The following is a 24035-nucleotide window of genomic DNA, read 5'->3' on the forward strand; positions in this document are numbered from 1 at the left end:
TACCGACTACCCATCATTTGCTTGGTCTGGCGTATTCTAGCTTCCAGTGCAATGCTGATACGGTATCAGTTACTAATCATAATATCAAATTTATAATAAAAATCTCAATTTAAATCACCGTACGTAACCTAAACCCTAAAATAACCCTAAACATGTGCATGCGCACTGCTGTGTCCATCTGCTGTATCGTCACTAGCTGACCGAGATGATAGTGGCAATGCTAGTGACGATACAGATCTTCAATTGAATGCAAAAATGTTAATGCTGTGTTTGAATACAGACTTAGCATGCCAGGTGGCAGCCACGTGTTGCAACGTCAGCCACGTGCAGGGAACCCTAGCATGGAAGCTGGGGTACACCTCTTGCAGCAGGTGTTGATTGCAACATTACATTCGATACTCATCTTTATTTAGCCCTTACTTACTCTAGTAGATATCCAAGCGTCCTAACGAAGATTTTTCTTGGCCTGCACAGAGAACGTTTGATCTTCCTGCTAGCTGCACCCTTAAGCACAGCATCTGATCGCTTTTCATCACCTGCTACTGTCAGGTACTATAGTGTATGGCAGACGGAAGCCCTGCTTTGTTTGCTGGCATTCCTCTATGGGCTAATATCACACTGTCAGCCGCCCTCGTGACAATATCCGCCTACTTCGCTGGAACAACTCTTGGCGTTATCAGCCTTGACAAGATCTCCCTGAAGATCGTTGCTCAGGCTTCAGACGATGCGAAGGAGAGAAGACATGCAAGTGCGAATCTTCGCTATAAGTCAACACCCTGAGTTGATCGTTATGCATAATCACGTTTCTTGTGTCTGCATCGTGACATATTTTGTAAAAAGTAATGTTACTTAACGTTCACATCCTGTAAATTTTGCGAGCGTCTCAATTGCCGGATGTCGATCGAAGCGTGAAGCAACTGGCCTGATCGCAACTGCGTGCTTGCAGAGGCAATATTGCCAGTACGAGAGCGAGGAAACTGGCTGCTATGCACATTGCTCATTGGAAACACCATCGCAAACTGTAAGTATTCTGACAGATCTTCCTGTCCTGAGTCTTGGTATCTTTACAATTAATCAGGTTGTATGCTAGCCCTGATCCCTTGATCAAGTAGGCAATCTTCCGTCTTCTATTGATGTGTTCCAGGCTGACTTTTTCAAAAATCGTGGCTGAACTCCCCTTTCTGTTGGTGCAGCGTTCCTCTCTATCTTGCTCGCTGGCTACACCTCAGGCCTGCTCGGTAAGCCTCTGCCTTCTTCATTTGTCTAAGTGTTATGCAGACGACACTGTAGGTGTAAAGTGCAGGTCTTTCACACGCAATTTGTAGCCTTGCTTTGCTGATGTCACTGCAAGTGCTGGTGTCACTGCATGCAAGAATCCCTTCGCGCACTGCCGCTGACTGTGTGCATGCCATGCAACAGGCCTCATCCTGTCAACCGCTCTCATCGTCATTTTCGCAGAGATCATTCCACAGGCGCTGTGCTCACGGCACGGGCTGCTCTTCGGTGCAAAGACAATCTGGATCATCCGGGGCGCAATGCTATTACTCTCTCCCATCGCCTGGCCTCTCTCGTATATCCTTGACAAGGTGCGCTTTTTCAAAATAATGCATCTTGCATATTTTCCCGTTTTTGGCTCGCGCACTGTCTTGCACCTCTTTTCTTTCATTATGGACAGCTCTGCCCACGTTCCTGCCTCTGGTCTTCTTTGCAGTCTGCCGTCTTGTGCCAAGGTTGGCTACTGGGCCTTAGGAAAGCAGGAGTGTGTCTGAAGCAGGAAATTGTATGATAGTGAGGAGTCATGACTAATTCATGACTAATCTGTTATGCACTGCAGGTGCTTGGACACGAGGTGGGCAACATCTACACGCGATCAGAGCTCAAGCACCTTATCCAGATCCATGTGGAGAACCCTCAGCACCAGGTGCATGGCTGCCCTCTCCCCATCACACGGATTATAATTATTACTTTTATTACACGCTTTTCCTGCCAAAGGCAAGGTGCGTCTGCAGACAAAAGCTGCATGTAAAGGCTGCCAATGTCCTACACCTTGTTGGACTCGCCAGATCCAAGCAAGACCCAATCAACCGTGGGCACGGTGCTCAATACTTGTACCGCCCCCCGCCAGCCGGGGCCCAAATAGCCTTGCCTAAAATGCCTTTCCGAATGTCTTGCACTGCCTTGTACGTCTTGCATGTCCCTTCTGTAAGTATATCTTTCCCGCTGACTTACTTAGCGTCTTGCCGTCCTTGGGAGTCTGATCTTCCATGGCAGAGTGAGTGGCGGACAAGTTGACTGAGAATTTAAGGCCTTGCACCTTCCTAAGATGCAAGGTCTTTGAATTTGACTTTGCACGTGAAGTCAAATTCAAACTCAGTGAATTTGACTTCACTGTGAATTTGACTTCACTGTGAATTTGACTTCACTGCAAGTCCTATGAGTCATTAGGATGTGATGAGGATCCTAATCACATTGTGGATTGGGTGCTGACTGGATGTCCACGTGGCGCAGGAGGAGTCTGGGCTGACAGTGGAGGATCACCAGCTGCTCTCTGGCGCACTGGACTACAAGGTGCGCAACTGATCTTGTTGGCATAAGCACGCCTGTGAAGTGTCTCTCAGCAAAGAATTGTGAGGCTTGAAGCGGCGCAATGCTATGCAAAAGTTGCAATGCTAATTGCAAAAATCAATTCCCTGGCATCTAGCCACTTGGCGATCATATACTGAGCTGCCAACACTATCCTACAATGGGATTGGCAAGCTGCATATGGGAAGAGGGAAGGGTGCATGCTGTACCTGACAGTCTTCACATCTCTACTGGGTGCAGGGTTGCCTGCCATCTCTTCAGATGTGATTGATGTCGACATCTCGTGTCTTTTCACCTCCACTTTCTGCAGGAATGATTGTGTTGAAGGAAGAAGGTCACTTTCACAAGAAAATACTGGGATCTTCTACCTTCTGTGCTCTCGGTTCTGCACGAAGCCATCCTACATGGCCATCGCTTTCAAGTATGTTTTGCTCGGGAAACGATAAAAGGGGAGTGTGCGTGCGCGCAGGACAAGCGGGTGAAGGATGTGATGACGCCGATGAACAAAGTGTACATGATCGAGGCGGGCGTGCGGCTGAGCTTTGAGCACATGCTGGAGATCTACCGCAGCGGTTACACGCGCATCCCCGTCTATGACAAGGACCCCCAGAACATCATCGGCATCCTCTACACCAAAGACCTCATCCTCGTCGACCCAGGTGCGCTGCTGCTCGGCATCGAATATCTCTCTGGTCCTGACTTTCAGATGAGCCCCATGTCCCTTCTTGGACAACCAACCAACAAAAATTCTGGCACTGGTTGCATGCGCATGAAAGCGGATGGTCACTTCATCTGTCCCTTCACATGACTGGTTTGCAAGTCACAAAGGCAGGGATGCAGATGCCATGCGAGCCAGAGAATTAGAGGACGGAGGGGGCCTGGGCTTCTGAGATGAGCATTTGGTCTCAGCCCATTCCGTCAAACATCACAGAGATCGCGCTGGCCAATCTGTCTCACAGGAATTCCTCGCATTGGGGAATTGGATGTTGTGTTTGTCTGGCTGCTACAAGCTCCTGAATCATTTCTATGCCTCTGCAGATGATGAGTTGGAGATCCGCACGCTCGTCACCTTTCAGGGCAAGCACACCGTGCAGTACATCCTGGATATCACCCCGCTCAATGAGGTGCGCTTCTCTTGCATCACTGAACACCAGAAGTCATTTCAGCATCATTGAATCTGATTGAGCAGCACTCTTGAACTCTGAGTGGAGCAAGTTTTTTAGTCTAAGGGAGCAAAATAGTGGTGAGAGACTGGTTGAGCAGCCTGTTGAGTCTCAAGAAGCACCACTGCCGAGTCTTAAGCTGCAAAACCGTGTGAATAGAATTGACAATGGGGCTCCGATTGCTGCTGATCATCCTGCTCATGATTGCTGTCGAGTCTTAAGTTGCACAAGGGTGTCAAAAGAACTAGAAATAGACTTAAAGTGCTGCTGATGTGCAGGTGTTCAAGCTGTTCAAGACGAATCGCACGCACATGATGCTGGCGTGCGCGCTGGACACGCTGGCGCAGGTTCCCGGCAACATCCTGTCGGTGCGCTCGCAGCAGAACTTCCTCACCAAGGGCGCCAAGCACATGACCGGTGAGCCGCCCGTGTGCATATGCCCGGCCTGAGCCTTGAGTGCCTTGAAAACCATTTATGGTAGGAGCATGGTTACAGTTGATCAAATTGTCGGGTTTTCCTGGGTTTTCTTGTCAGTGGCACTGAAATTGTCAGGCTAGCGTCTCTTGGTGTGAGTTCCGCAGTGCTGAATCTAGCGTATAGATCAAGGTTAGAGAGCACTCTCGAGCCTGAGAGGGGAGCAGGGATGGCGGGGCAAAGTGGTATTTGAAAGAGTATAACCATTTCATGCTGCTACCACTGCTTGCAAAGCGGCATGCGCCCGGTCTAATGACGGTGAGGAGTATCTGAAAAAGGTTTCTGACGGACATGCCGTATCTTGTGTGTCATGCTGACATCAGCGCATGCGCATGCCCGCCAGGTGTTATAACGCTGGAGGATGTGCTGGAGGAGGTGATCCAGGATGAGATCATCGACGAGACCGACAACTTTGAGAGCAACGAGCAGAGCATCCCCGTCGTGCGCCGCCCGGGCCGGGACCGGCCGGACGTCTCCGCCTACCTCGCGCTCTTCGAGCACAAAATCCGCGATCAGAACAAGCTGTCGCCCGCCGAAGTGCAGGCGGTGAGCGCGTTCCTGCTAACCGCCATCCCTGAGTTCGCCATCTTTGCCTCGGTCGACACCGTGCTCAAGGTAAGAGATGCAGCTGGCAACCCCTCTGTCGTCCAAACTCATTGTTGTTGCGGCGTGAATACAAGTGTCTTGTGCTGAAGTTGGTGAGGGAAAGGAAGGCTTTCACATGTCACTTGAGGAGGCATTTACTTCTGCATGCACAGTGCGGAGCCTGGGCCCTAGCCTGCTCAGGCTGTCTGTCCAGTGCAGTACATGTGGCTGCTGTCGTGAACTAGTCTTTACATTTCAGGATATTTTAATCACCGTAATTTAAGTATCTTGCTTTCTCGCCAGCAAAGTTTCTTAGCCTAAGCTGCTCTAACCCCTGTGGGACTCAGAGCCGGGTGCAAGCCACTCCTTCTCATTGCGCCATGGTTGGCATGTTTGCCTGAGTAAATCCCGTGGCAGTAGTGTAGGTTCACAGATCCATATATGTTGCAGTGAGATGTGCACAGATGCCAGCAGAGTCTCTTGGAGCCCGGATGTTGCAGTGAGATGTGCACAAAACCAAACAAATGACAGCGCAAATGAGTGTGGGACCAATCGGTTGCATGTGTCATGCGCGCGCAGAGCCTGGTGCGTCAGGCGGAGATGATCGACACGGAGGGCAGCGACAGCGACGAGGACGGCTTGGGGGAGGCGCACTCGCGCTCCCTCGACAACTTGTCGCTGTCCGGCAACGAGCAGCCGCTGTACACACGCGGCGTCCCCTCCCCCCACTTCACCCTCGTGCTCCAGGTAATAATTCTCTCATGCTATCGGCCCAAGCCTTTGATTTGCATGCCTCAGATGCATACACGCCGGCAATTCTGTAGTCCAGAGGACTCAGCAGTAGCGCCTCTGTTTGTGTCTCTGGTTTGTGTCACGCCTACCCCTCGAGAGTCTAAGACCTGCCCAGCAATCTCTACACATGGCTTCTCAATCTGTCCAGCCGTTCTCTTCTGTCACGCCTCAGATGACTAAGTTCTGAATTTTCCAAATCTCACCAGTACCTTCCATGCACACAGGGCCGCGTGGACGTGTACGCTGGCTCAGAGCGCTTCTTCAGCGAGCTGGGCCCCTGGTCGGTGCTGGGCCAGAAGGCGCTGGCGGCCGAGGAGTACGTCCCGGACTTTGACGCGCGCGCGACCGGCGGCTGCCGCATGCTGCGCATCCACAAGGACGCGTACCAGGCTGCTCTGCGCATGGGCAAGACCGACCAGATCGTCGGCGTTCGCGCCATGCGCCAGCTCACCCAGGTGGGTCCTCTTTCCACCCGGTGCTCTTCTGAGCTGAGATGCCGATTTACTGTTCGCCCGTCTCTTTGAGGCAGCTTGCTTGATGGCTTGGGCTGTTCGCGAGTCTCAGTGTCGCTGTCCTCCTGGATTCCAGATTCACGAATGCCGCCCATGACATTGGCCGGCGGACAATGAGAGACAATACAAATGCTTTGTCCGAGAATGTTTTGTTTTAAGGAAGTTTCCTGGAGATGCTGCCCTTTCTGGCCCACCACCTGAGCCCACCATTTTTGCACACCTTCACCGCAGAACGGCGGTCATCTCTTAAATTGAAGCTTTCACAGCACTCTGGACTGACCTGCTCCTATTTCGCATGTTAAGGCCACATGATGTGTTGCATTTCAATTGAGACCAGAGGATACACCATTTTCACAGGCCATGCCTGCCCCCGCCCCTCCTGCTATGCTGCCCAGTCAAAACGCTGATCCGCCAAACCTCCTGCTGCTGTGAGCCCGGCTCTGCCCCTTTCGCGCGGCTGCAAATCCCAGAGCGCGAACGCTGGCAGATTGCCAGATCGCCCCTGTGAAGCTTTTGTGAGCTTGGAGGTGCAGGTGTGCTTTTAACCCTGGCTGCTTGGTGCTACCAACCAGAAAAAGATGCCCTTTGCTTCCCCTTCTCTTTTTCCTCACTTTCTTATCTTTGCTTCAAATGCGCACAAGGCAGCCCACCGGTTCCTGTGAGAAGCTCATGCCATGCCACTGTAAGGCAAGCCCATACTATGCTTCGGCGGCTGCACTGCAGAAATGCACCTGCCTGTGTGAGAAGACTTACTTGCTCTATTTCAGATACTTGCATTATTCTGTTCATTTGGCTGAGATCTGAGGACTTTGGCTTTCCCTGTGCAAAGGCGCTGGACTACAAGCCGCAGAAGGTCCTGAGCCATCCGCTGCAGCCAGCAAAGAGCCTGTCGGATGCAGCGGCCAGGTCGGCGGCGATGCCTCCCAAGAACAGCGCCCCGGGGAGCAGCAGACCAGTGACACCAAGGCCACAAGACACCGCTGCCAATGTGACAGACAGTGCAGTTGTGAATGAGTCATCATTAGGTGATGGTGGGGCCAGCAAAGCAGCGTCCAGTCAGCCTGCTCCAAGCCAGACGTATTCCCAAGATGCCAGCGAAAATGTTTGATTTGCCACAGCCTTCCCTGTGTAAGCTGTGGCAGTAGGCTTGAAGAATGCATGTCCCTGGGTCAAAGATTGTTCGCAGATTGACAGGGCATCTGGCAATGAATTCATTGCAGGATTGGGACTTCTGTGTCTGCCATGCGTTTCGCACTGCTGTGTCAATGTTTCTGGCAAGCGGCATTTGGCAGTCCACGATGTGGATTGCGAGAGGAATGAGAGACAATGTCACTGCGATCGATGACAAATATGCCAGGGCAAATATATTGGCCTTGTGTGTGAAAGGGGCTGGCCTGCGCAAGCCGATTTTAGTGTTGCCACAAAGTATTTCCCTGCCAGAAGTGCAATTTTAGATCAGCGCTAATCGTACTAATTGCTCATATCATATCAACGTTCATCGTCTTGAGTTCTGGAATGTCCGCCCTTGACATGCACATTCGCATTGTTTCTCTGCAGCTTGCTAGCATGCTAATTGAAGTGAGTAACCATGAAGTCTTGGGACAAACCTGATTCAATAGACAGCAGATTTGATCTTGATTGTTCAATTGATTGTTGAACAGCCGTGGCTCGATATCTTGCAATGAATGGCTGCTCATGCGGACTTTTAACGATTTATAATTTTGTTGCATGCATGCATGCATGCATACGTATTATGTGCATCGGCGAAATGGAAATGGCTGACCTCAAAATGCTATGCAGATTGCCTAATTCTGATCTCTCGATTGACTGCTAATGAAAGGATTCGTCTACCTCCCAAATAAATCTGAAAGTGTTGTGGCGAGGTCTAGACCCGGTCTAGGGCCTGTCTGTGCGATTTAGGTATTACTGGACCCCAGCTTAATTATTATAATTAGTATACTTTGTATAATTATATAGACCCTAGAGGAATTAAAATTGCGGGAAGGAGCTGTTGACAGACTCTTCTTAAGAGATGCCAGCAGTGCAGTGCAAGAATACTCTGGTTGCAACGCATGCGCCAAACATAACAGAACATGAATTGTGTAGTTTTCTCCAATTGCTAGCTACTTTCATCACACCTCATGAGGACTTGGGTGGTGGTCACAATGCCTGCTTTGATGGCGCTCCTGTTTCCTGATTCCTTCGTGGACTGCGGCGCAGAAAATAATGAAATGCAAGCACCTGTCATGCCACATCAGCCGCAGCCAATTCAATCCATCCCCATCTGGCACTGACAGGCTGTTGAAAAAAAAAGACCCCAGCAGAGGCAGGGGTCAGGCCAGACAATGCTGTTGATATCCAGGCCATTTAGGTCTTTTTGCTGCGACAATACAAGCCTTCTCCCATGGAGTCGCAGCAAATTTAGAGCCAGCGATGCTGCAACGGTTCAGATCAGACATCTATTCGCCTTGTCTTCTCATAAGAAATCCAGCAGAAATTGTCATCGTCATCATTGACAAAAAGCAAGGTAAACACCAGCTCTGGTGCGCACCTTGATTTTCCTCCAGGATGCCTTGAGTTGGAGAGCTTGTCGTACTGCAACAGGCAGCACTTATACAGGTAACGCACGCTTGCATGGTTGGCCAGCATCAGCCATCCAGAGACCTCCATCTATGGCCCGGTAATAAGACACAGCGACTGCTGCGATAGCGCCACCTGTGCACCACATCAGCTGCCATGTCAGCGGCAGGAAGCCTCAAGCGGTGTGGAGCCTCAAAGGAATTGAAACAATTACCGAGGCTGCCTGTGATCACAGCAGAATTTTCTGACACAGGCAGGATGGCGGAGCACACTGCAGAGTGGTTGCAGGGCTTCCAAACTGGTGAGGCTGCAGGACATCTGCCACACGTCAAGAAGACATACCATGCCACTGCGACCTCAAATGCTATATTTGCCACATTTGGTTATTCAAGCTAATCCTGTATTGAGAAAATGAATGCGCTGACGTCAAACCTCTGCTGCCATCGATGCACTTGGGAGAAGTCAAAGAAGTCCGCCTTGCTGCATTGCAGGGGACTATTGTACTTGAAAGTTGCAGTCTGACTGTTCCCGCCCACTTGAATGAAATTCCAGCTAGAATTGTTGTGGGCTTTTCAAGGGTAAAATAACGAACAACCAAGTGTAGTTTTGCTAGGCAACCTTGCAGATTACCGAACTCAACCCATTTTCATCATTATCACATCCTTTTGGATGATATGTCTTCGGACTTGTGTATATTGTGGAGTTTGCTCCAAGCGCTAAGGTCGAAAGCCTATTCGTAAGGGGTCCGACGTCATTACACCCCAGATAGCTGTAAACTTCAAAGTGCGAGGTGCAGCTGTTGTTAGCAAGCACCTGCCCATTCCAGTGCAGTATAGGCGCCAAACGCACTGCGATAGATATTTCAGAGGTATCAACCCGTTGCGAGCTACGTGGTGGACGAGCGTCGTGGTCACCATGGCCGCATTCATTGCGCTCTTGCTCCTGGCACAGTTTAGTTGCTTGGCCCATGGTGAGGCGCTCTAAGAAAAGCATCTTGAGGATAGTTCCAACCAGGGTGCCTGGAACTGCTACTTTGTACTGTTCACCAGCAGTGACGGTGACTCCAACTTGAAACATTGCCACTGCTCCAGGTGCGCCAACGGAATTGACCGTCGTGGACAGCTTGCTGGTGAGCTCGCCTGACGATGAAGCTTTTGAATGATGTACAATCTAGTGGATACTCCGGCTTTCTTTGGTAGCGCACTGGATTTGAATTCTGGCACCTTGCGCTCTTCGTCACTGCAGTAATTTGAACAACGGGAGTGCTTTCACCACGGGAATGCGAACAGGAAAGCCGTCTGTCCATAGAAGGGTGGCTATTAGATTTCAGTGGGACATATCATTGCAGATGTCAGAAGAGTGCCATCACGGCCCTGCGCCATTGTGACCGTCTCTCACCAGCCCGACACTTGCGCGGCGGCTTGTATATGGTTTCGATATCAACGCATCAACACAATTGTTGCAATATTATCGAAGTACATGTCGTTCAAAACGCAGCCCCGTTCAGTTTGCTGAAGTAAAAAATGCTGCATCCCACAGGTGGGAGTTGCTGCGCTGGGCAAAGAGGGTGCGGATGCCCTGGCGAAGAAAACCGCGAATACTGTCGACGTTATATTCCACAAGGGAATAAAACGCGCTAGCAGCACCGTGCAGGCCTCCACAACACCACCACCAGAGATCACAGTAAACACATCAGCCTCAACCACCCCTCCAGCTTCAACCCTGCAATCCTCTACAACACTGCCAGCATCAACAAGAGTGGCACAGGTGAGGCATTCGTGATTGCGAGCGTATGCTTTACACCCTTGTTGCAGAGCGCACACGCGCTTTGCAAATGCACTTGCCGATTCTGGAGTCACCTGTACTTGCTGTCCTCTGAATGGTAAGACAGCTTCCAGAAAGAGCTTGCTGTGCCGTGTGACATTCAGATCACACATGCTAATGGCCTGTTCATTGCATGCGCAGAGCTCGCTGCCTCCTGTGACCACCGGCACTCCAATCACAACGCTGCCACCTGCGACCACCGGCGCTCCAATCACAACGCTGCCACCTGTGACCACCGGCGCTCCACTCACAACGCTGCCACCTGCGACAACACCTTTGAGCTGCCCCGGCACAACGACCAGCGCACCAATAAACTTAGTTGGGGACGTGGATCCAACTTTGTTTTCTTACCCGGGATTCACATACCAAGCCGGTCAGTTCGAGCGGAGCGCAGCCGGCCAGACCTTCACACCTTCCGCCGGTGCCACTGTCAAAAGCTTCGCATTTGACATGCGTATCCCCCCCAGACAATTTAGCCCCGGTCAAAATCCGGTGAGGCTCTTTTCCCGCTCAATTTTGAGCGCTCCATGCAGTGCATGTGCATGTTCGGCGCTGACCTCTTGCTTTTCACTGGTTACCAGCTTGCCACATGATGACAGGCAGTCCAGCTTGGGTGATGGCATCGCCCAATAAACCTTGGAACATGCTCTCAATCTGCTTCTGCGCCTCTAAGTGCGTTTTGCCTGGTGCGCAGGACCTCAAGTTTGCAGCCTACTTGTACGCTTGGGATGCAACAAAGCCGGGGCCGACGGGGCCGCAGCTGTATGCGAGCGACCCCAGATCTCTTTCCACTCCCCTTGGGGAAGTGGTCACCTTCAACGTGCCAGGCTGCCTCACCCTTACTGGCAGCACCGAGTACGTTGCTTTCCTCAGCAGCGCTGGTTTCTGGCCGGGCGGCAGTCAGAAAGTCACCTTGATCGATTCATCGTCCACCACACTCGCTGGCTCTAGAAGGATCTCCTCTACCACGGCAAGCAATAGCACTGCGACCTTCCAGACCACGGACATGTGGGCCGCACAACCGGCGCCACCTCTCGGAAAAAACATCGCGCTCAGCGTGACTTACTACTGAGCATCGCAGCACAAGATGATGTTCCACCCCTTGTGACGCTGAGTCTCACTTGAAGGTGGTTAAACTTGGGCTGAATCTGTGCAGGGCCACCCCTGTTTGCAGGCCTTGATTTGAACAGCCAGATCGTTTTAAATAGAATGTCTCTGATGATTTTTTGTTTGCGACTGATCATATCAATGCTTGGCAGCTTGCTCAAAGCAGTAAATGCCAGGTTGGATACTGACTAAGGCTGGAATACACCTGGGGGTGTGTCTGAGCATGAGCGCATATTTTCTATTGCCATGTCCGACCTCTGTCAGCGATTGACTATGAAGCCCGCCCCATGAGGCATACAGGCCTGTCTTTGCATCCTGCCTTTCCTACCAGGTGCCTTCATGTGTAGCAGGTCTAGCTGGCACCTTGGGGTCCACCTACTTAGTAGATCTCGATTTCCGCCCACCATGATCAATGCTACTAGTATATACTAGCATGCTTGAAGTACTTGAAGTGTAGGTGCACCACGTGGAAAGTTGGAAACGAAGTTTGTTGTTCCTGCTCTTTGGCAGCAGTGAATCATATGAAATAAAAAGGTTTTCAATGTTTTGTCTATGAAGAGCGCACAGATGCAGGAGCAAAGAGCACGTGTACATACCAGGCTTGAGCTTCACATATATACAGCTTGTGGAGATTTACTATAAAGTACATCCTTGTGAGGCCTGCAGCTTGTCTGCAGACGCACCTTGCCTCCGGCATGCCTTGCGCAAGAAAAGCTTAAAATGATAGGAATAAAATGCTGGAGAGGCACGTTACAGTGTATGGCCGAAATCAGCAATGCTTTAACATCACACTGCCAGGTATCATACAAACCAGTGAACTTTTAAGAGTGGATGCGCATGCTGCACGTGAGCTTCCTGCGGGCAGTCCGCAGGTGTGCCTTGTCCATTGCAATTGTGTCAGTTGGACGCAATCAGGGTTGCCCGTTTTATATAAATTATATATAATTATTATGATTGATCTGATCACTTTACTGCCAATGGTATCAGTACAACCAATCAGCCTGGGCGATACATGTGTAATCTTTCTTTTCTTTTCATTATCATGAAGTCGTTTTCCCAGCACTCTACTTGATCAAGCCACACAGAGTCGCTGAATCCACATGAACGCGCTGCGAGCAGGTCAAACTCCACATGCATAGCGGGAGCTGTCACTGCAGCCAGTTGCATTCGGGTCCGTTCATAATGAGGAGCAAAGCATGGAACGCTTTTGCAAGCAAAGCAGCCAGCAAAGGCTGTTTTCACTGTTTTCACAGTCCACAGTCGCGGCCATTTTAGGCAGTCTTAAAAAGCAGCAGGAGCGAAATTCAGCCACACTTCGGCTTGCAACAGCGCCACCGCATCAGGCTGCCAAGTCAGGCCACTGCCGACTGCGGCCAGAACAGGCATGGCACCAGCAGGCGCGAGATCAGGCCATGGCCGAGGCCGGCGAGCGCAGATCGGCGGCGGCTGACATCGGCGGCACGGAATTCGAGATCGAAATCGGGCGGCCGGCGCGCTCGATGTAGTCCGGCCGCTCGCACGCCTCGTACTCGTCCGACAGTGCCTTGACGACTTCCCTCGCATCGTCGAACTCTTCCAGATTCTCCACTGTCTTGCGGCCCTCAATTCGGTGGAACATTGGGAACTCCTGTGCAGCGCCGCATAAGCCGGGGTTCAGTCAGGCCTGTTCTGCACGTTAAAGATTCTCATGCTGGGCGCATGGGATTGGCGCGTCGGACGGGGCGTTGCTCACAATATATAGTAAGTGCAGCCACAGACTGAGCGATGCAGAGACCCGCCTGAGCACAACCGATGGCACAACGTGTGTATAGCCATGCACAAGCATTCCTCAGAGACCCGAAATGTCCTTTATTCGCAGCAGGAATTGTTTGTCAAAAGGCTAGTATAAGGAGCATGGCTCAGGGTCACAGCAAGTGGCCGCGCGCACCTTGTAATTTTCCAGGAAGGCCTTGCGCTTGGAGAGCTTGTCGTACTGGGAGAGGCAGCGGTTGAAGAGGTGACGCACGCTCGTGTGGTTGGCCAGCATCAGCCCGCTCACCCTGTGGCCCGTCTTCAGGTACGGCGACTGCCGCGACAGCGCCACCTGTCACGCCACATCAGCAGCCATGTCAGCCGCCGGAAGCTTCATCTATTACTCAGACAAACGGATGAACAACACCCCTGGCTCAGTGGTGGTTGACTGCCCATGTGTCCAGTGGATCAGTGCGAGACTTTGGCGCAACGGCAGGATAAATTGCAGGATTTGTGAGAGGGCACGCTGCTGCGGCTGCAGCTGTCTGCTCTGTGGCCCGGTGCTGTGACATAGAAGCAATTGAGGCACAGGTGTGAGAGACAATGCAGTTGACATTCACATTGACATGTCGCTCAATAGCTGCTACTGAGCGCGGAGAAGGGCAACAGGGGCATTCGGATGGAGGCCTTGCATCTGACAGGGTGCTGTAGCTCCAGAAACAGAGAAGACTGAGAATAGATATCAGGGCAGGGAACAAAAGGGAGGAGAAGACTGAGAATAGTTATCAGGGCAGGGAACAAAGTGGAGGAGCGGACTGAGAATACATTTCAGGGCAGGGAACAGAGGGGAGGAGAAGACTGAGAATAGATATCAGGGCAGGGAACAAAGTGGAGGGGAGGGAACAGCACCTGGATGGATGCCGGCCCCCAGTCGATGAAGTTGGCCAGCTTGCGCTCACGGATGCGCTGCAGGCTCTTGTGCACATTCGTCGGGTCCACCTCACCCTGCGCAGCATGCAGACAGTGGTGACTCAGCGTGGTCAGTGATAATAATAACAATAATAATAATAATCATAATAATCTGTGGCAAACCCAGAGCCCAGAGGGCCACATGGCATACACAGGTCAGATCGGCCATAATACAAGTGGAGATGGCGGCATGCACTTGCAATCATGATGGCTGTGGAGTGATAATTTTTAGAGGCTTCCATCCGTTGAAGAAGATCAGGGATCCATGCATGTTTCCGCAGCCCGGTTCTCAGGAGAGCACGAACGCCGCGGCTTGATATATCATGATCATTGGAGATCACTTGCAAGTTGGCCAACTCTAAAAGTCGGGCAGCTTGAAGCTGGAGTCAAACAGACTCTCTTATGCCCAGTGTTAGTGCCCCACTGGGCTATCGTTAGTGCCCTACGGGGCTATTTGTGAAGTGGTCATCGTTGTGCAGTCAAACAGAAAGTGCTGCATGCTCTTGTGCAGCATGTCAGGAGCACTGAAAGTGAGAAAACTTACAGCAAAATATGGACACATCACATTCAGTGTACGGCCTTGGGCAAAGAAAAAAACAAGCATGGCTTTGCGATACGGGGTCAATGGCATGTGATTTACAGGAGGCATATAGCTGCTGCTTTGCGGATTACATGAGCATGATTGCAAAGACCTGAGGAAGGGTCACACTTTGGGCAAAGGCAGGAGAACCATCACAGTCCAAATCATCGCACCCCCTGGTGCCTACTCATTTGATGGGGTGAAGGGAGCGCGCCTGGATGATGTTGAGAATGGAGATGTACTTGGACTTTTCATATTCCTTGGTGCGTGCGTGCGCCGACACCATTATGTTCTTGGGCTGCAGCAGCCGCCGCATAACGTCCAGCACCTGCACTCATGGCAGCCACGGTGAGTACCACCCATTCTGTATATTATTATTATTACACGCTGTTCCTGCCAGAAGCAAGCTGCGTCTGCAGACAAGCTGCAGTAAAGGCTGCCAAAATCCTACCCCTTGATGGACTCGCCAGATCCAAGCAAGACGCAATCAACCGTGGGCACGGTGCTCAGTATTTATACCGCCCCCCGCCAGCCGGGGCCAATAAATTCTGTTTATTGATGAGCTTAAATCAATGTTGCATGCTGTCTTGTGTGAGACAGGTGCACCTGCAATGATGCATGATTGCCCATGCATCGCCCTTTACGGAATCAGGGCCCCAGAGAACCATTAGAATGGCGCCAATCACCACCACAATCCCTGGAAACAATGTACAGCTCAGCAGAGCACTGTGTGGTCCAGCACCGTACGACGCACTCGGCAGCAGAACCCCATCCAGACATGCTTGCACACGCGGTGTCCTTATAAAGTGCCATCGACAGCGCAGCAGAGCACTTCCACATGTATTCCTCTGGCTATTGGTACCCACATGACCTCTAGATGGGACCCCCTATTGCAGCATGCATGGCAGGGATGCATAAAAGACAGGCGTGGCTTGGGCAAACAAATGCAGTACCGTGGTTTTGCGCACGGCGCCGGCGGCGGCGGCCGAGGATTCGCGCTCGATGGTGAGGGGAGTGTAGCCGGTCATGAGGAAGTGGCAGCGCGGCGTCGGGATCAGAGACGCCACCAGGCCCACCAGGTCGTTGTTCATGTAGCCTGCGCGCGCACAGAGGCACCCATAAACAAGCATGCACAAACCAGCTGATCTCCCTAATGATCTCGCCTTCCGGTGTCCCTGAGAACTCTCCCTTGCCCGATTCTTTCTGGTGTGCAACCGGCCTGTGATGGTGCTCACACAGGGCAGGCACAAAATGTACAAGTTGTTCTTTCGTACAGCCGGGTGTCTAGTAATGGTCCTTGCTCCATAGGAATGACCTTGCTAGGAAATGAAGTTGAGCAATCTCAAGAGCCCACAATGCTCTGCACCACCATCTTCTGCAAGTTGCACCACTGATGACCCTAGCCAAATAACTGAGCATTGCCATTACAGTTCTGCACAGATAGCTGGGAGACCAGCGGGTTGACATGTGAGTCAGCGGTGAGTCACCGGGGTAGCGCAGCGTCGCGGTGGAGGCGGCCATGACGGTGGAGACAAGGGAGTTGGTCTCGCTGAAGGAGGGGTTACTGATGTGCAGCCGTTCGACGGCGATCCTGTTCAGCGCAGTGTTGTCCAGAACCACGACCGCATCCGCGTTCAGCGTCAGCCGCTTGAGCGTCAGCAGCGAGTTGTATGGCTGCACCACAACATCGCTCGCCGCCGTCTCGTTCTGGTTTGGGAAGACGCTGCGCGCATGCGAAAATTGCCAGCAATCAGTCATTGGCGGTGGACAGTGCGTGCTGCTTATTGTGTTCCCGATGCATGTGCACAATGCAGGACATCAAATGCCAATGGCGAAACAACCACTGATGCACTGCAGCAGTGTAAACAACTCCACCATGATGCCTTTACTCGCGGTCCCTGCCGCTTCCACATTAACAGACCAGTGGGCATCGCATGCTCCTCCCCAAGCCACACAGTAAAAAGCCTAGATCCTAGTGCTGCTGATGAGGACATTGCACGGTGACTTTCAGTGTTGAGCAAAAGAGCAAAAGCATTACCTGTAGGTCTGGATGAGCTTCTTGGGAAAGCGGTCCCCCAGGGCTTCGAGCAGGTAGGAACCCATGCCTGAGCCGGTACCCCCAGCAATGGAGTGGCACAGCACAAAGCCCTCCAGGCTGTCACTATACCCCGCCTCACGATCTGCGCAACAGGCAGCAACCCTCATTGTCTCTCAGGGGTGCTAAATACTACTAGGGGTATTTAGTACCCCCCATGTCTTGGCCCCGGCTGGCGGGGGGCGGTACAAATACTGAGCATCGTGCCCACGGTTGATTGGGTCTTGCTTGGATCTGGCGAATCCAACAAGGGGTAGGATTGTGGCAGCAATTAACTGCAACTTGTCTGCAGGACGTACCTTGCCTTTTGGCAGGAAAAGCGTGTAATAATAAGATAATAATAATAATGTCTTGGGGGAACACTCATGATACATGAGGGCAAGCCACTGCCAGCCACCTGGCATGGCTGGAGAGAGGGACTTCACTTTTTCGCAAGCACCACCAAGGCATATGCTTGGAACGGGCAAGCACTAGCGCTGCATACTCAGCAAGTGGCTTGCATTTCCACATGAGCCTGCAGCTAGCTATGCGGCCGCTCTTTAGAGCAATGCCACCCCAAAATGGTGATCAGTCTGTCTGCCATCGCTTAGTGATCATGGCAGTAACCTCAATCTCTGAGTAATTGTTTGCGCTCACAGTGGCCTTCTCAACCTTGGAGGGAGGTGTGACGCACCAATCATGTCCATGAGGTCTTCCTGCACACTCTCCCCCTGGTGGTACCCGCTGGCCCAGTTGTTGCCGGCGCCTCCGCCGTGCTTGGACAAGTAAACGTTCTCTGGATTGAACAGATTCTTGATATCCGAGTTCTGTATTGAATTGATTACCCTGAAAGCAGCAAACATTTCTGACTTAGGCTTGCTATGCCCTAGCAATGGCCAAGTTCTGCATTACCACGCCTCTTGCTGGCTTGTTGACGCACCTGCAGTTGATGAAGTTAGCGATAACGAGAAAGTCTCAGAGGATCGGGGAAAGAGTCGTGATTGCTGCACCAGTAGTTTATTACTTGAAGCCTGTTGCAATAACCAGATCATTGCTATTTTTGGTTGAGGGAAAGCTGAAGGTTGCACCTGGGCTCCAGGTCGATGAGGAGGGCTCTTGGGATGTATCTTTCGTCATCTGCCTGATAGAAGAAAACGTCTTTCCTGTCTCCCCCCTTCGTTGTGCAAGTTACAGACAGCGTCAGCTCTACACTGGCAGACCTTTGCGGCAAGAGCAGATGCATGGCATTTGGGGAAACACAGGCTCAGACAGCAGCCAATATCCGCGTACCTGAGTTGCAAATTCCTCTAATATACCATCGTTGCTGATCCCATGCTCCAGACAGAGCTGCAATGCACATTTAAGGAATGACACCACCACAGGATGGTTCTATGCCTTAAGGTAAAGGAAAAGAAATGGTGCTGGTGCCGCTTCTCAAAGCAGTGTCACTGAATATCTCTGCAACTACTGCTAGAACAAAATTGCATCTTGGCTATGGACACAATTGAATTCAACAAGAGGCCCCACCTTCCTCCAAAACTCTGATCCGATTTGATTGCCACACTGCCCGACCTGCAATGTGATTATTTCCCGAGGCATGGCTCAAACACTCTACATAATCAATGAGAAGGCGTTTCAAATGCTCCCTTTGTAGACCCCTTAACCAGTGAAGGTACTACTTCGCAGAATACACAACAAGATGTCTGCTTCTGCGTTGCAAAAGCTGGCCAATTTATAGTGAGTACGCCCTTTTCAAGGCCTCTTTCTTTTTCAATACACCCTCACAGTTGGTGACGAGCTCTGCGCGGACTTGAAGGCAGTGTGAATCAGGCGTTTCAGCCAAATCTCGACGCATGCCAACAGATCCAAGTCTGGCCTGGCATCTAGATATCACATCAACCCTCCGTCTCAAGGAATTATTGTAGGTCATTCCGCATCAATATCGATATCGCTGCTCGCCATGGACATACAGCCACGGTTGCAGACGTGCAAATTGTGTTGCTCAGATAATTCACATTTGGAACAAGCTCACTTCCCAGCTGATTGAAGGACTTGTGGTCAATTCATAAAACCCTACACGCACGTGTTTTCGTTCGCAGTGCGATAGTAGAAAGTCCTTTAATGCATCGTTGCCTCGCCTGAAGAAACAATTTTGAACCATTGAATCGGTAATTTAAAGTACTATCGTCAATTTTGATGCGGACAAGTCGCTGTAAACCTCCTGTCCCCAAGCCCGGGTGGGGCAGCTTGGTCAAGCCATCTTTACTAAAATTTTAGAGCATTGTACATCGCTTTGCTGATGGTGATCAACAGATCGCCTGGCAGGTCAAATAATGGATTTATGTTTCAGCGCCCTGGCAATGGCAAGAGCGCCATGTTGTCAGTCTCTGTAACTGCCAATGTTCTTTTCTTACTTTTTCTCATCTTCTGGTTAGCCACACGCATGCTTCCCATGAACCGAGACTTGAGGTACGTGCAATTAGAAACCTGATCTAACACAATCGGTTGATCACGCTTCAGTTCAAGATCGAGCATTATTGTCGCGGTCAACCAGGACCAGAAATCGCCAAGTGCCGATTCTTGCTGCTGCGCAGGACCGTGACAGCTACCTTTCAGGAATCAGAGCTGCTGCTCACGCGGCTGAAAGGGGACATGCAGGTGTGTTCTCATCGCTGAACTGTTTTCACTGCTGCACCGTGGTACTAGGAAACAGATTTGTGCATCGCAGCCCTCAGATGCAAGACCAGAGCCTTGGCATGCTTCTCATGGGCACTCAAGTCATCAGTATCTTATCGTAGCTATCTACAACGATTGTTGTTCCCCTCCATTACACCTTCTTCACACAACACCTTGCCTGGCATCTCAGGTGGTGACGAGCTATCTGGAGGGAGCCAAGCATAGCATGGAGGACAGGAGGGGTCTCGAGGAGGATGTCAGGTGGAAAGAGGGGGCTAATAAGGCAGCAGGGCAGGAGGTGGATCTTTTTGAGGCTCAAAAGGCGCTCAAGCTGCAGCCACAGGTGTTGGAGGAAGTGGCACAGCTCCGCAGCCGCCTGCAGGAGACAGAGCAGCACGCATCCGAGGTGCGGTGCTGTAGTCTTCCTTGCAGGGGTCCCTGGAGCATCCACTCTACTGCAGGGCTCATGTGATTTCAATGTCATAAATGCATCGTAGATGTGGTATCTTAGATTGGTGCTATCAGAATATGGGTGGCCATCGCCAGTACTGCTGCGCTGCCTAGAGGTACAAAACTCAGTACAGCAGACATCAGCTGCCGTCATATTGACGACGCAGAAACACGCGGCAAAGTTCACTCATGTGATTGTGGCCTGGCGCAGCTGGAGCAGGCAGTGAACGCCACTGAACGGCGGGCGTGGCTGACCATCGGCATTCCCACGGTGCCGCGCAAGACCGGGGCAGATTACCTAACGCTGACCCTGGAGAGCTTGCTGGAGGAACTGCCATTAGATGGAAGTGACCCGCTGTACGGCCGCGTCCGTGTTCTGATCATGAACAACCGGCCCGGCAATCACACCGTCTTCTACAAGGTGCGCCAATGGAGTTCCCTGCTGGTATTTGCTCGTTCTATTCAGCCAGGCCGCAGCTGGCGGGGGGGATGTGAATACCAAGCAACACGTCTATGGGTGGTAAGGTCTTAGTTGGATCTGGCGAGTCCATCAAGGGGCACGAATTATGGCAGCCTTTACCTGCTGCTTGTTTGCAGGTGCACCTTGCCTCTGGCTGGAACAGCGTGTAGTTATGACCTTACTTTTTTGGGGAGAGTAAAGTCTTTGCGTCCCAACGATTAGGTGAAGTTTGGTCCTGTGGAGCAGGGATTGCCCTTCCAAGGACATGCAAAGTGTAGCAGCGGCCTCCTGCAGCAACTGCACATTCCAACAGCTTTGTGGCGTGTGGCATGTGACCTCGATCTTTCTTGGTCCCAGCATGCAAGTGCAGCAGGATCAGAGCATAACCAAAAGTCTGATGGAGTGTTCTGTGAGGCGAGCAGGTGCGGCGGCGGATAGAGGAGGGAACAGCAGAGGACGAGTTCGTGGCAAAGGCGAGGGTCTACGTGGCGATGCTCGACAACCCAGGCACGCTTATTAGGACTCGCACAGAACCTGCTTTCTTGTAGCTGTCCTGTCCCTGCATGTCATTTGGCAGATGCACACTCCAAACATCAGCTACAACCACTTGCCAGGGCCGCCCATATATTGATTTTCTGGTGACCATGTAGCCTCAGCTGGCAAGGAGCAATTAAAATATAAGGAGTGGGACCACAACTATATCTGGCCCATCAATAATCTAGGACTTTGAATTTTGATGCTTTTGCCACACAGGAACTTTACCGGACCCAGCGCCGCATCTCCCCGACCCCAACGATCTCGACAACCCCACCAACCGCCCCGGCAGGTGCGCGCACATGCCCGCGCATGCCCGCACATGCTCATCTGCAGTTCCTTGCAGAATTTTGTGCACGGCCTCTGGATTGCTTCATTGAGAGCTGACTCAAGCGTCACGATATTGCTGGGTGCATGCTGACCCCAAGTTGAACATCTTTTGGGGTCAGAATGTTGCCATCATGTTGCGAAAGTGCGTTTGTGCTCCCCATATCATTGCCACTTAAACCCATGAACCAGCCTATAAACCAGGTCAGAGTGATAAATGGTAAGCAAACCTCGTTTTTGAGTGTGCACTTGCATTATGGTTTTGCAGGCAGGTTCGGCAGCAGACGTGCGACCTGATCACTCTGCTGGAAACAGCGACGCCGCAGTCCTTCTACTACCTCTTCATGGAGGACGACTTCAGGTGCGCGCGTTCCCACAGCCATGCAGATTCTAATAAGCTGCATTTGGCCAAATATCTCTGGCAGAGATGCTTGAGCTATCCCATTGCTGCACGTGCAACAAGGAGATGGATGTCTGGACAAGGGAGGCATGCGTTGGGTTCCCATACCTTTGCAGACGCTGTGAATCCGCTGCTACTGTATATGCCCTGCACAGCGCAGACATCACAGAGGGGAGCAGACTGCCTCTTGACACATGCGGAATAATGTCTTGGTAAGTTTGAGTGAAGGGCCCATGAGCTCTCCTCTGCTGTACTCCACTCCGCCAACTGGGCTCACAACCCAGCAGCCTGTCCGCATCAAGAGAGTATCCTTGCTCTTGGGGGATCATAGATACGTAGTCCAAGACGATCGTGCATGGCATCAAGCTATTGCAACATCGATTCGTCCTTGTATGCAACCGTAATGTGACTGTGCTTGCCTTGGTATGCCAGGGTGTGCCCATATACGGTGCCGACGCTGCAGTACATAGTGCGCAAGCTGAATGCGGTGCCGGCCACGCGCAATTGGCTGAGCGTGCGGCTGAGCTACGGAATGAACGGCATCCTGCTGCCAACGCTCTACCTCCCATCGCTCACCAACTACCTGCGGTGAGGGCATCTTCTTGCGACATCACTTGTTCAGCATGTGTTAAGACTGCAAATTTTTTGCGCCCATGTATATAGTAGTGCCTCAACCCCCGGCTGGCGGGGCGCGGTATAAATGCTGAGCACCGCGCCCACGGTTGATTGGGTCTTGCTTGGATTTGGCAAGTCCATCAAGGGGTAGGATTTTTGGCATCCTTTACTGCAGCTTGTCTGCAGACGCACCTTGCTACTGGCAGGAAAAGCGTGTAATAATATTAGTAATAATATAATATAGTAGTGGGTTGAAAAGGTGCTCCGGAGACATGTTGCGTGTGCCAAAATATGGCCGTCTGGTCAAGTTCAGTGCCAGATTGTCCGTGATTTGCAGCTGGCTTTCTCCATGCCACTTTTGGAGGCACTATTTTTTGTAGGTTATGGAGTCAGTGCTGCATCACTTGATGGCTGCCCTGGCTTGGCATACATAAGTTGCAAACGAACGTGCGTGCATGTATTTTTAGCTGCGCCTTGCCGCCAGGATAACCATAGCAGGCTGATTCCTTACATAACCATGACTCACCATCTGCTCGATCACATGCGCAGAACGCACACGGCGCGGCTGCCGCCCGATCTCCTCTACACGGAGTGGTTTGCCGGCAAGAGGGAGGAGACCTGGGACACAGTGCGAGGCCGGCAGCAGTACGTGTACCACAAAAACTTGTTGGATCACGTCGGGGCGCAGTCATCGTTCGCAGTTCGCGCAGAGCGGATGCCGTTTCCCCGCTGCTTCGACTCCATGGCAAACGTTTGGTCCATCCAGGCGCAAGAGCGATTCCAGGTGAGCAAACCTGCCAAAGATTCTAAGCACATGTATGATGCAAAATTTCTGATGTAGCAGTGGGGTTGTGCTTTCTGCTGGAACTTAGATCGCTTCTTTAAAGATTTGTCCATGGACTGAAATGGGTAGGACAGGACAGCATTTGTTTTGCACCCAGCTGCAAAAAACAGGATTACTGCACTTGCTCCTTTGCATGCAGCAGCATGTCACAGCATTTCATATGATGCTTGAATATCTAGAGAAGTGACTGTGCAGCCGTAAGAAATGTTTGCAGGGCAGCCAACTTTTTCAAAATACAGTATACTGTAAGCCGACGATGTGACTAAGGAGGGCGTCATGTGCGCGCAGGCGGCCGCATGCCCCAACAGCGATCTCTCCCCCTGTCCCCCGGGCGATGGTGGAGAAACATGGGTGCGCCTTCCTGTGCAGTGGCCAGACAAATTCAACGACGATGCACGATTTCATCCAACGGAGGCTGCCGCCACAACAGTCGGCAGCGCTCTGTTGCGATGAGATGGCGCCAGCTGGCCTTGCGATATATCGTGAGCTTAAACGGATGATAGCCTGTTTACTGCAAGAAGGACTGGAACTCGTTGAACAGCAGAAGGGCTGATGCAGCAAGCATGATAAAAGAAACAAGGCATGGTCAAGCATCATCAGCTGCTTGGCTTGGAACAAGGGAATCAGTGAAGTGCGATTTTGTTGTAGAGAACATCAGAGAACAAGATGTGCCCAGAACAAGCAATGGCCAGCATTGCTGCTCAGAGACAGGCAATGTATGCAGTCAGATCCGGGGGCTTCAAATCTGTAGACTG

The 24035-nt window shown here is 51.6% G+C and overlaps 4 protein-coding genes across 4 annotated transcripts; 3 read left to right on the forward strand and 1 right to left on the reverse strand.

Annotated features, from left to right (window-relative positions):
* Positions 1 to 561: 561 nt before the first annotated feature.
* Positions 562 to 6121, forward strand: COCSUDRAFT_14544 (DUF21-domain-containing protein; the record flags this gene model as incomplete). The annotated part of the gene is made up of 12 exons (XM_005648883.1): positions 562 to 748; positions 947 to 1021; positions 1194 to 1238; positions 1420 to 1586; positions 1835 to 1921; positions 2509 to 2568; positions 3053 to 3242; positions 3622 to 3707; positions 4025 to 4110; positions 4544 to 4835; positions 5439 to 5552; positions 5822 to 6121. 12 exons carry the CDS (start codon positions 562 to 564, stop codon positions 6119 to 6121), a joined length of 1689 nt encoding a protein of 562 aa, XP_005648940.1.
* Positions 6122 to 9604: 3483 nt separating this feature from the next.
* Positions 9605 to 11585, forward strand: COCSUDRAFT_40806 (hypothetical protein; the record flags this gene model as incomplete). Its single annotated transcript, XM_005648884.1, has 4 exons — positions 9605 to 9659; positions 10343 to 10456; positions 10655 to 10854; positions 11208 to 11585. The coding sequence occupies 4 exons, from the start codon at positions 9605 to 9607 to the stop codon at positions 11583 to 11585; spliced, it is 747 nt and encodes a 248-aa protein (XP_005648941.1).
* Positions 11586 to 13025: 1440 nt separating this feature from the next.
* COCSUDRAFT_14036 (tubulin gamma chain) lies at positions 13026 to 18573 on the reverse strand (the record flags this gene model as incomplete). Its single annotated transcript, XM_005648885.1, has 11 exons — positions 13026 to 13247; positions 13548 to 13703; positions 14261 to 14381; positions 15143 to 15228; positions 15854 to 15996; positions 16388 to 16623; positions 16939 to 17080; positions 17669 to 17820; positions 18063 to 18148; positions 18265 to 18321; positions 18502 to 18573. The coding sequence occupies 11 exons, from the start codon at positions 18571 to 18573 to the stop codon at positions 13026 to 13028; spliced, it is 1473 nt and encodes a 490-aa protein (XP_005648942.1).
* Positions 18574 to 19426: 853 nt separating this feature from the next.
* On the forward strand, positions 19427 to 23733 carry COCSUDRAFT_61824 (hypothetical protein; the record flags this gene model as incomplete). Its single annotated transcript, XM_005648886.1, has 9 exons — positions 19427 to 19443; positions 19569 to 19632; positions 19841 to 20056; positions 20312 to 20521; positions 20983 to 21104; positions 21690 to 21782; positions 22254 to 22409; positions 22986 to 23220; positions 23569 to 23733. 9 exons carry the CDS (start codon positions 19427 to 19429, stop codon positions 23731 to 23733), a joined length of 1278 nt encoding a protein of 425 aa, XP_005648943.1.
* Positions 23734 to 24035: the final 302 nt, after the last annotated feature.

The sequence above is a fragment of the Coccomyxa subellipsoidea genome (assembly GCF_000258705.1).
Source record: "Coccomyxa subellipsoidea C-169, whole genome shotgun sequence".
NCBI lineage: Eukaryota > Viridiplantae > Chlorophyta > Trebouxiophyceae > Coccomyxaceae > Coccomyxa > Coccomyxa subellipsoidea.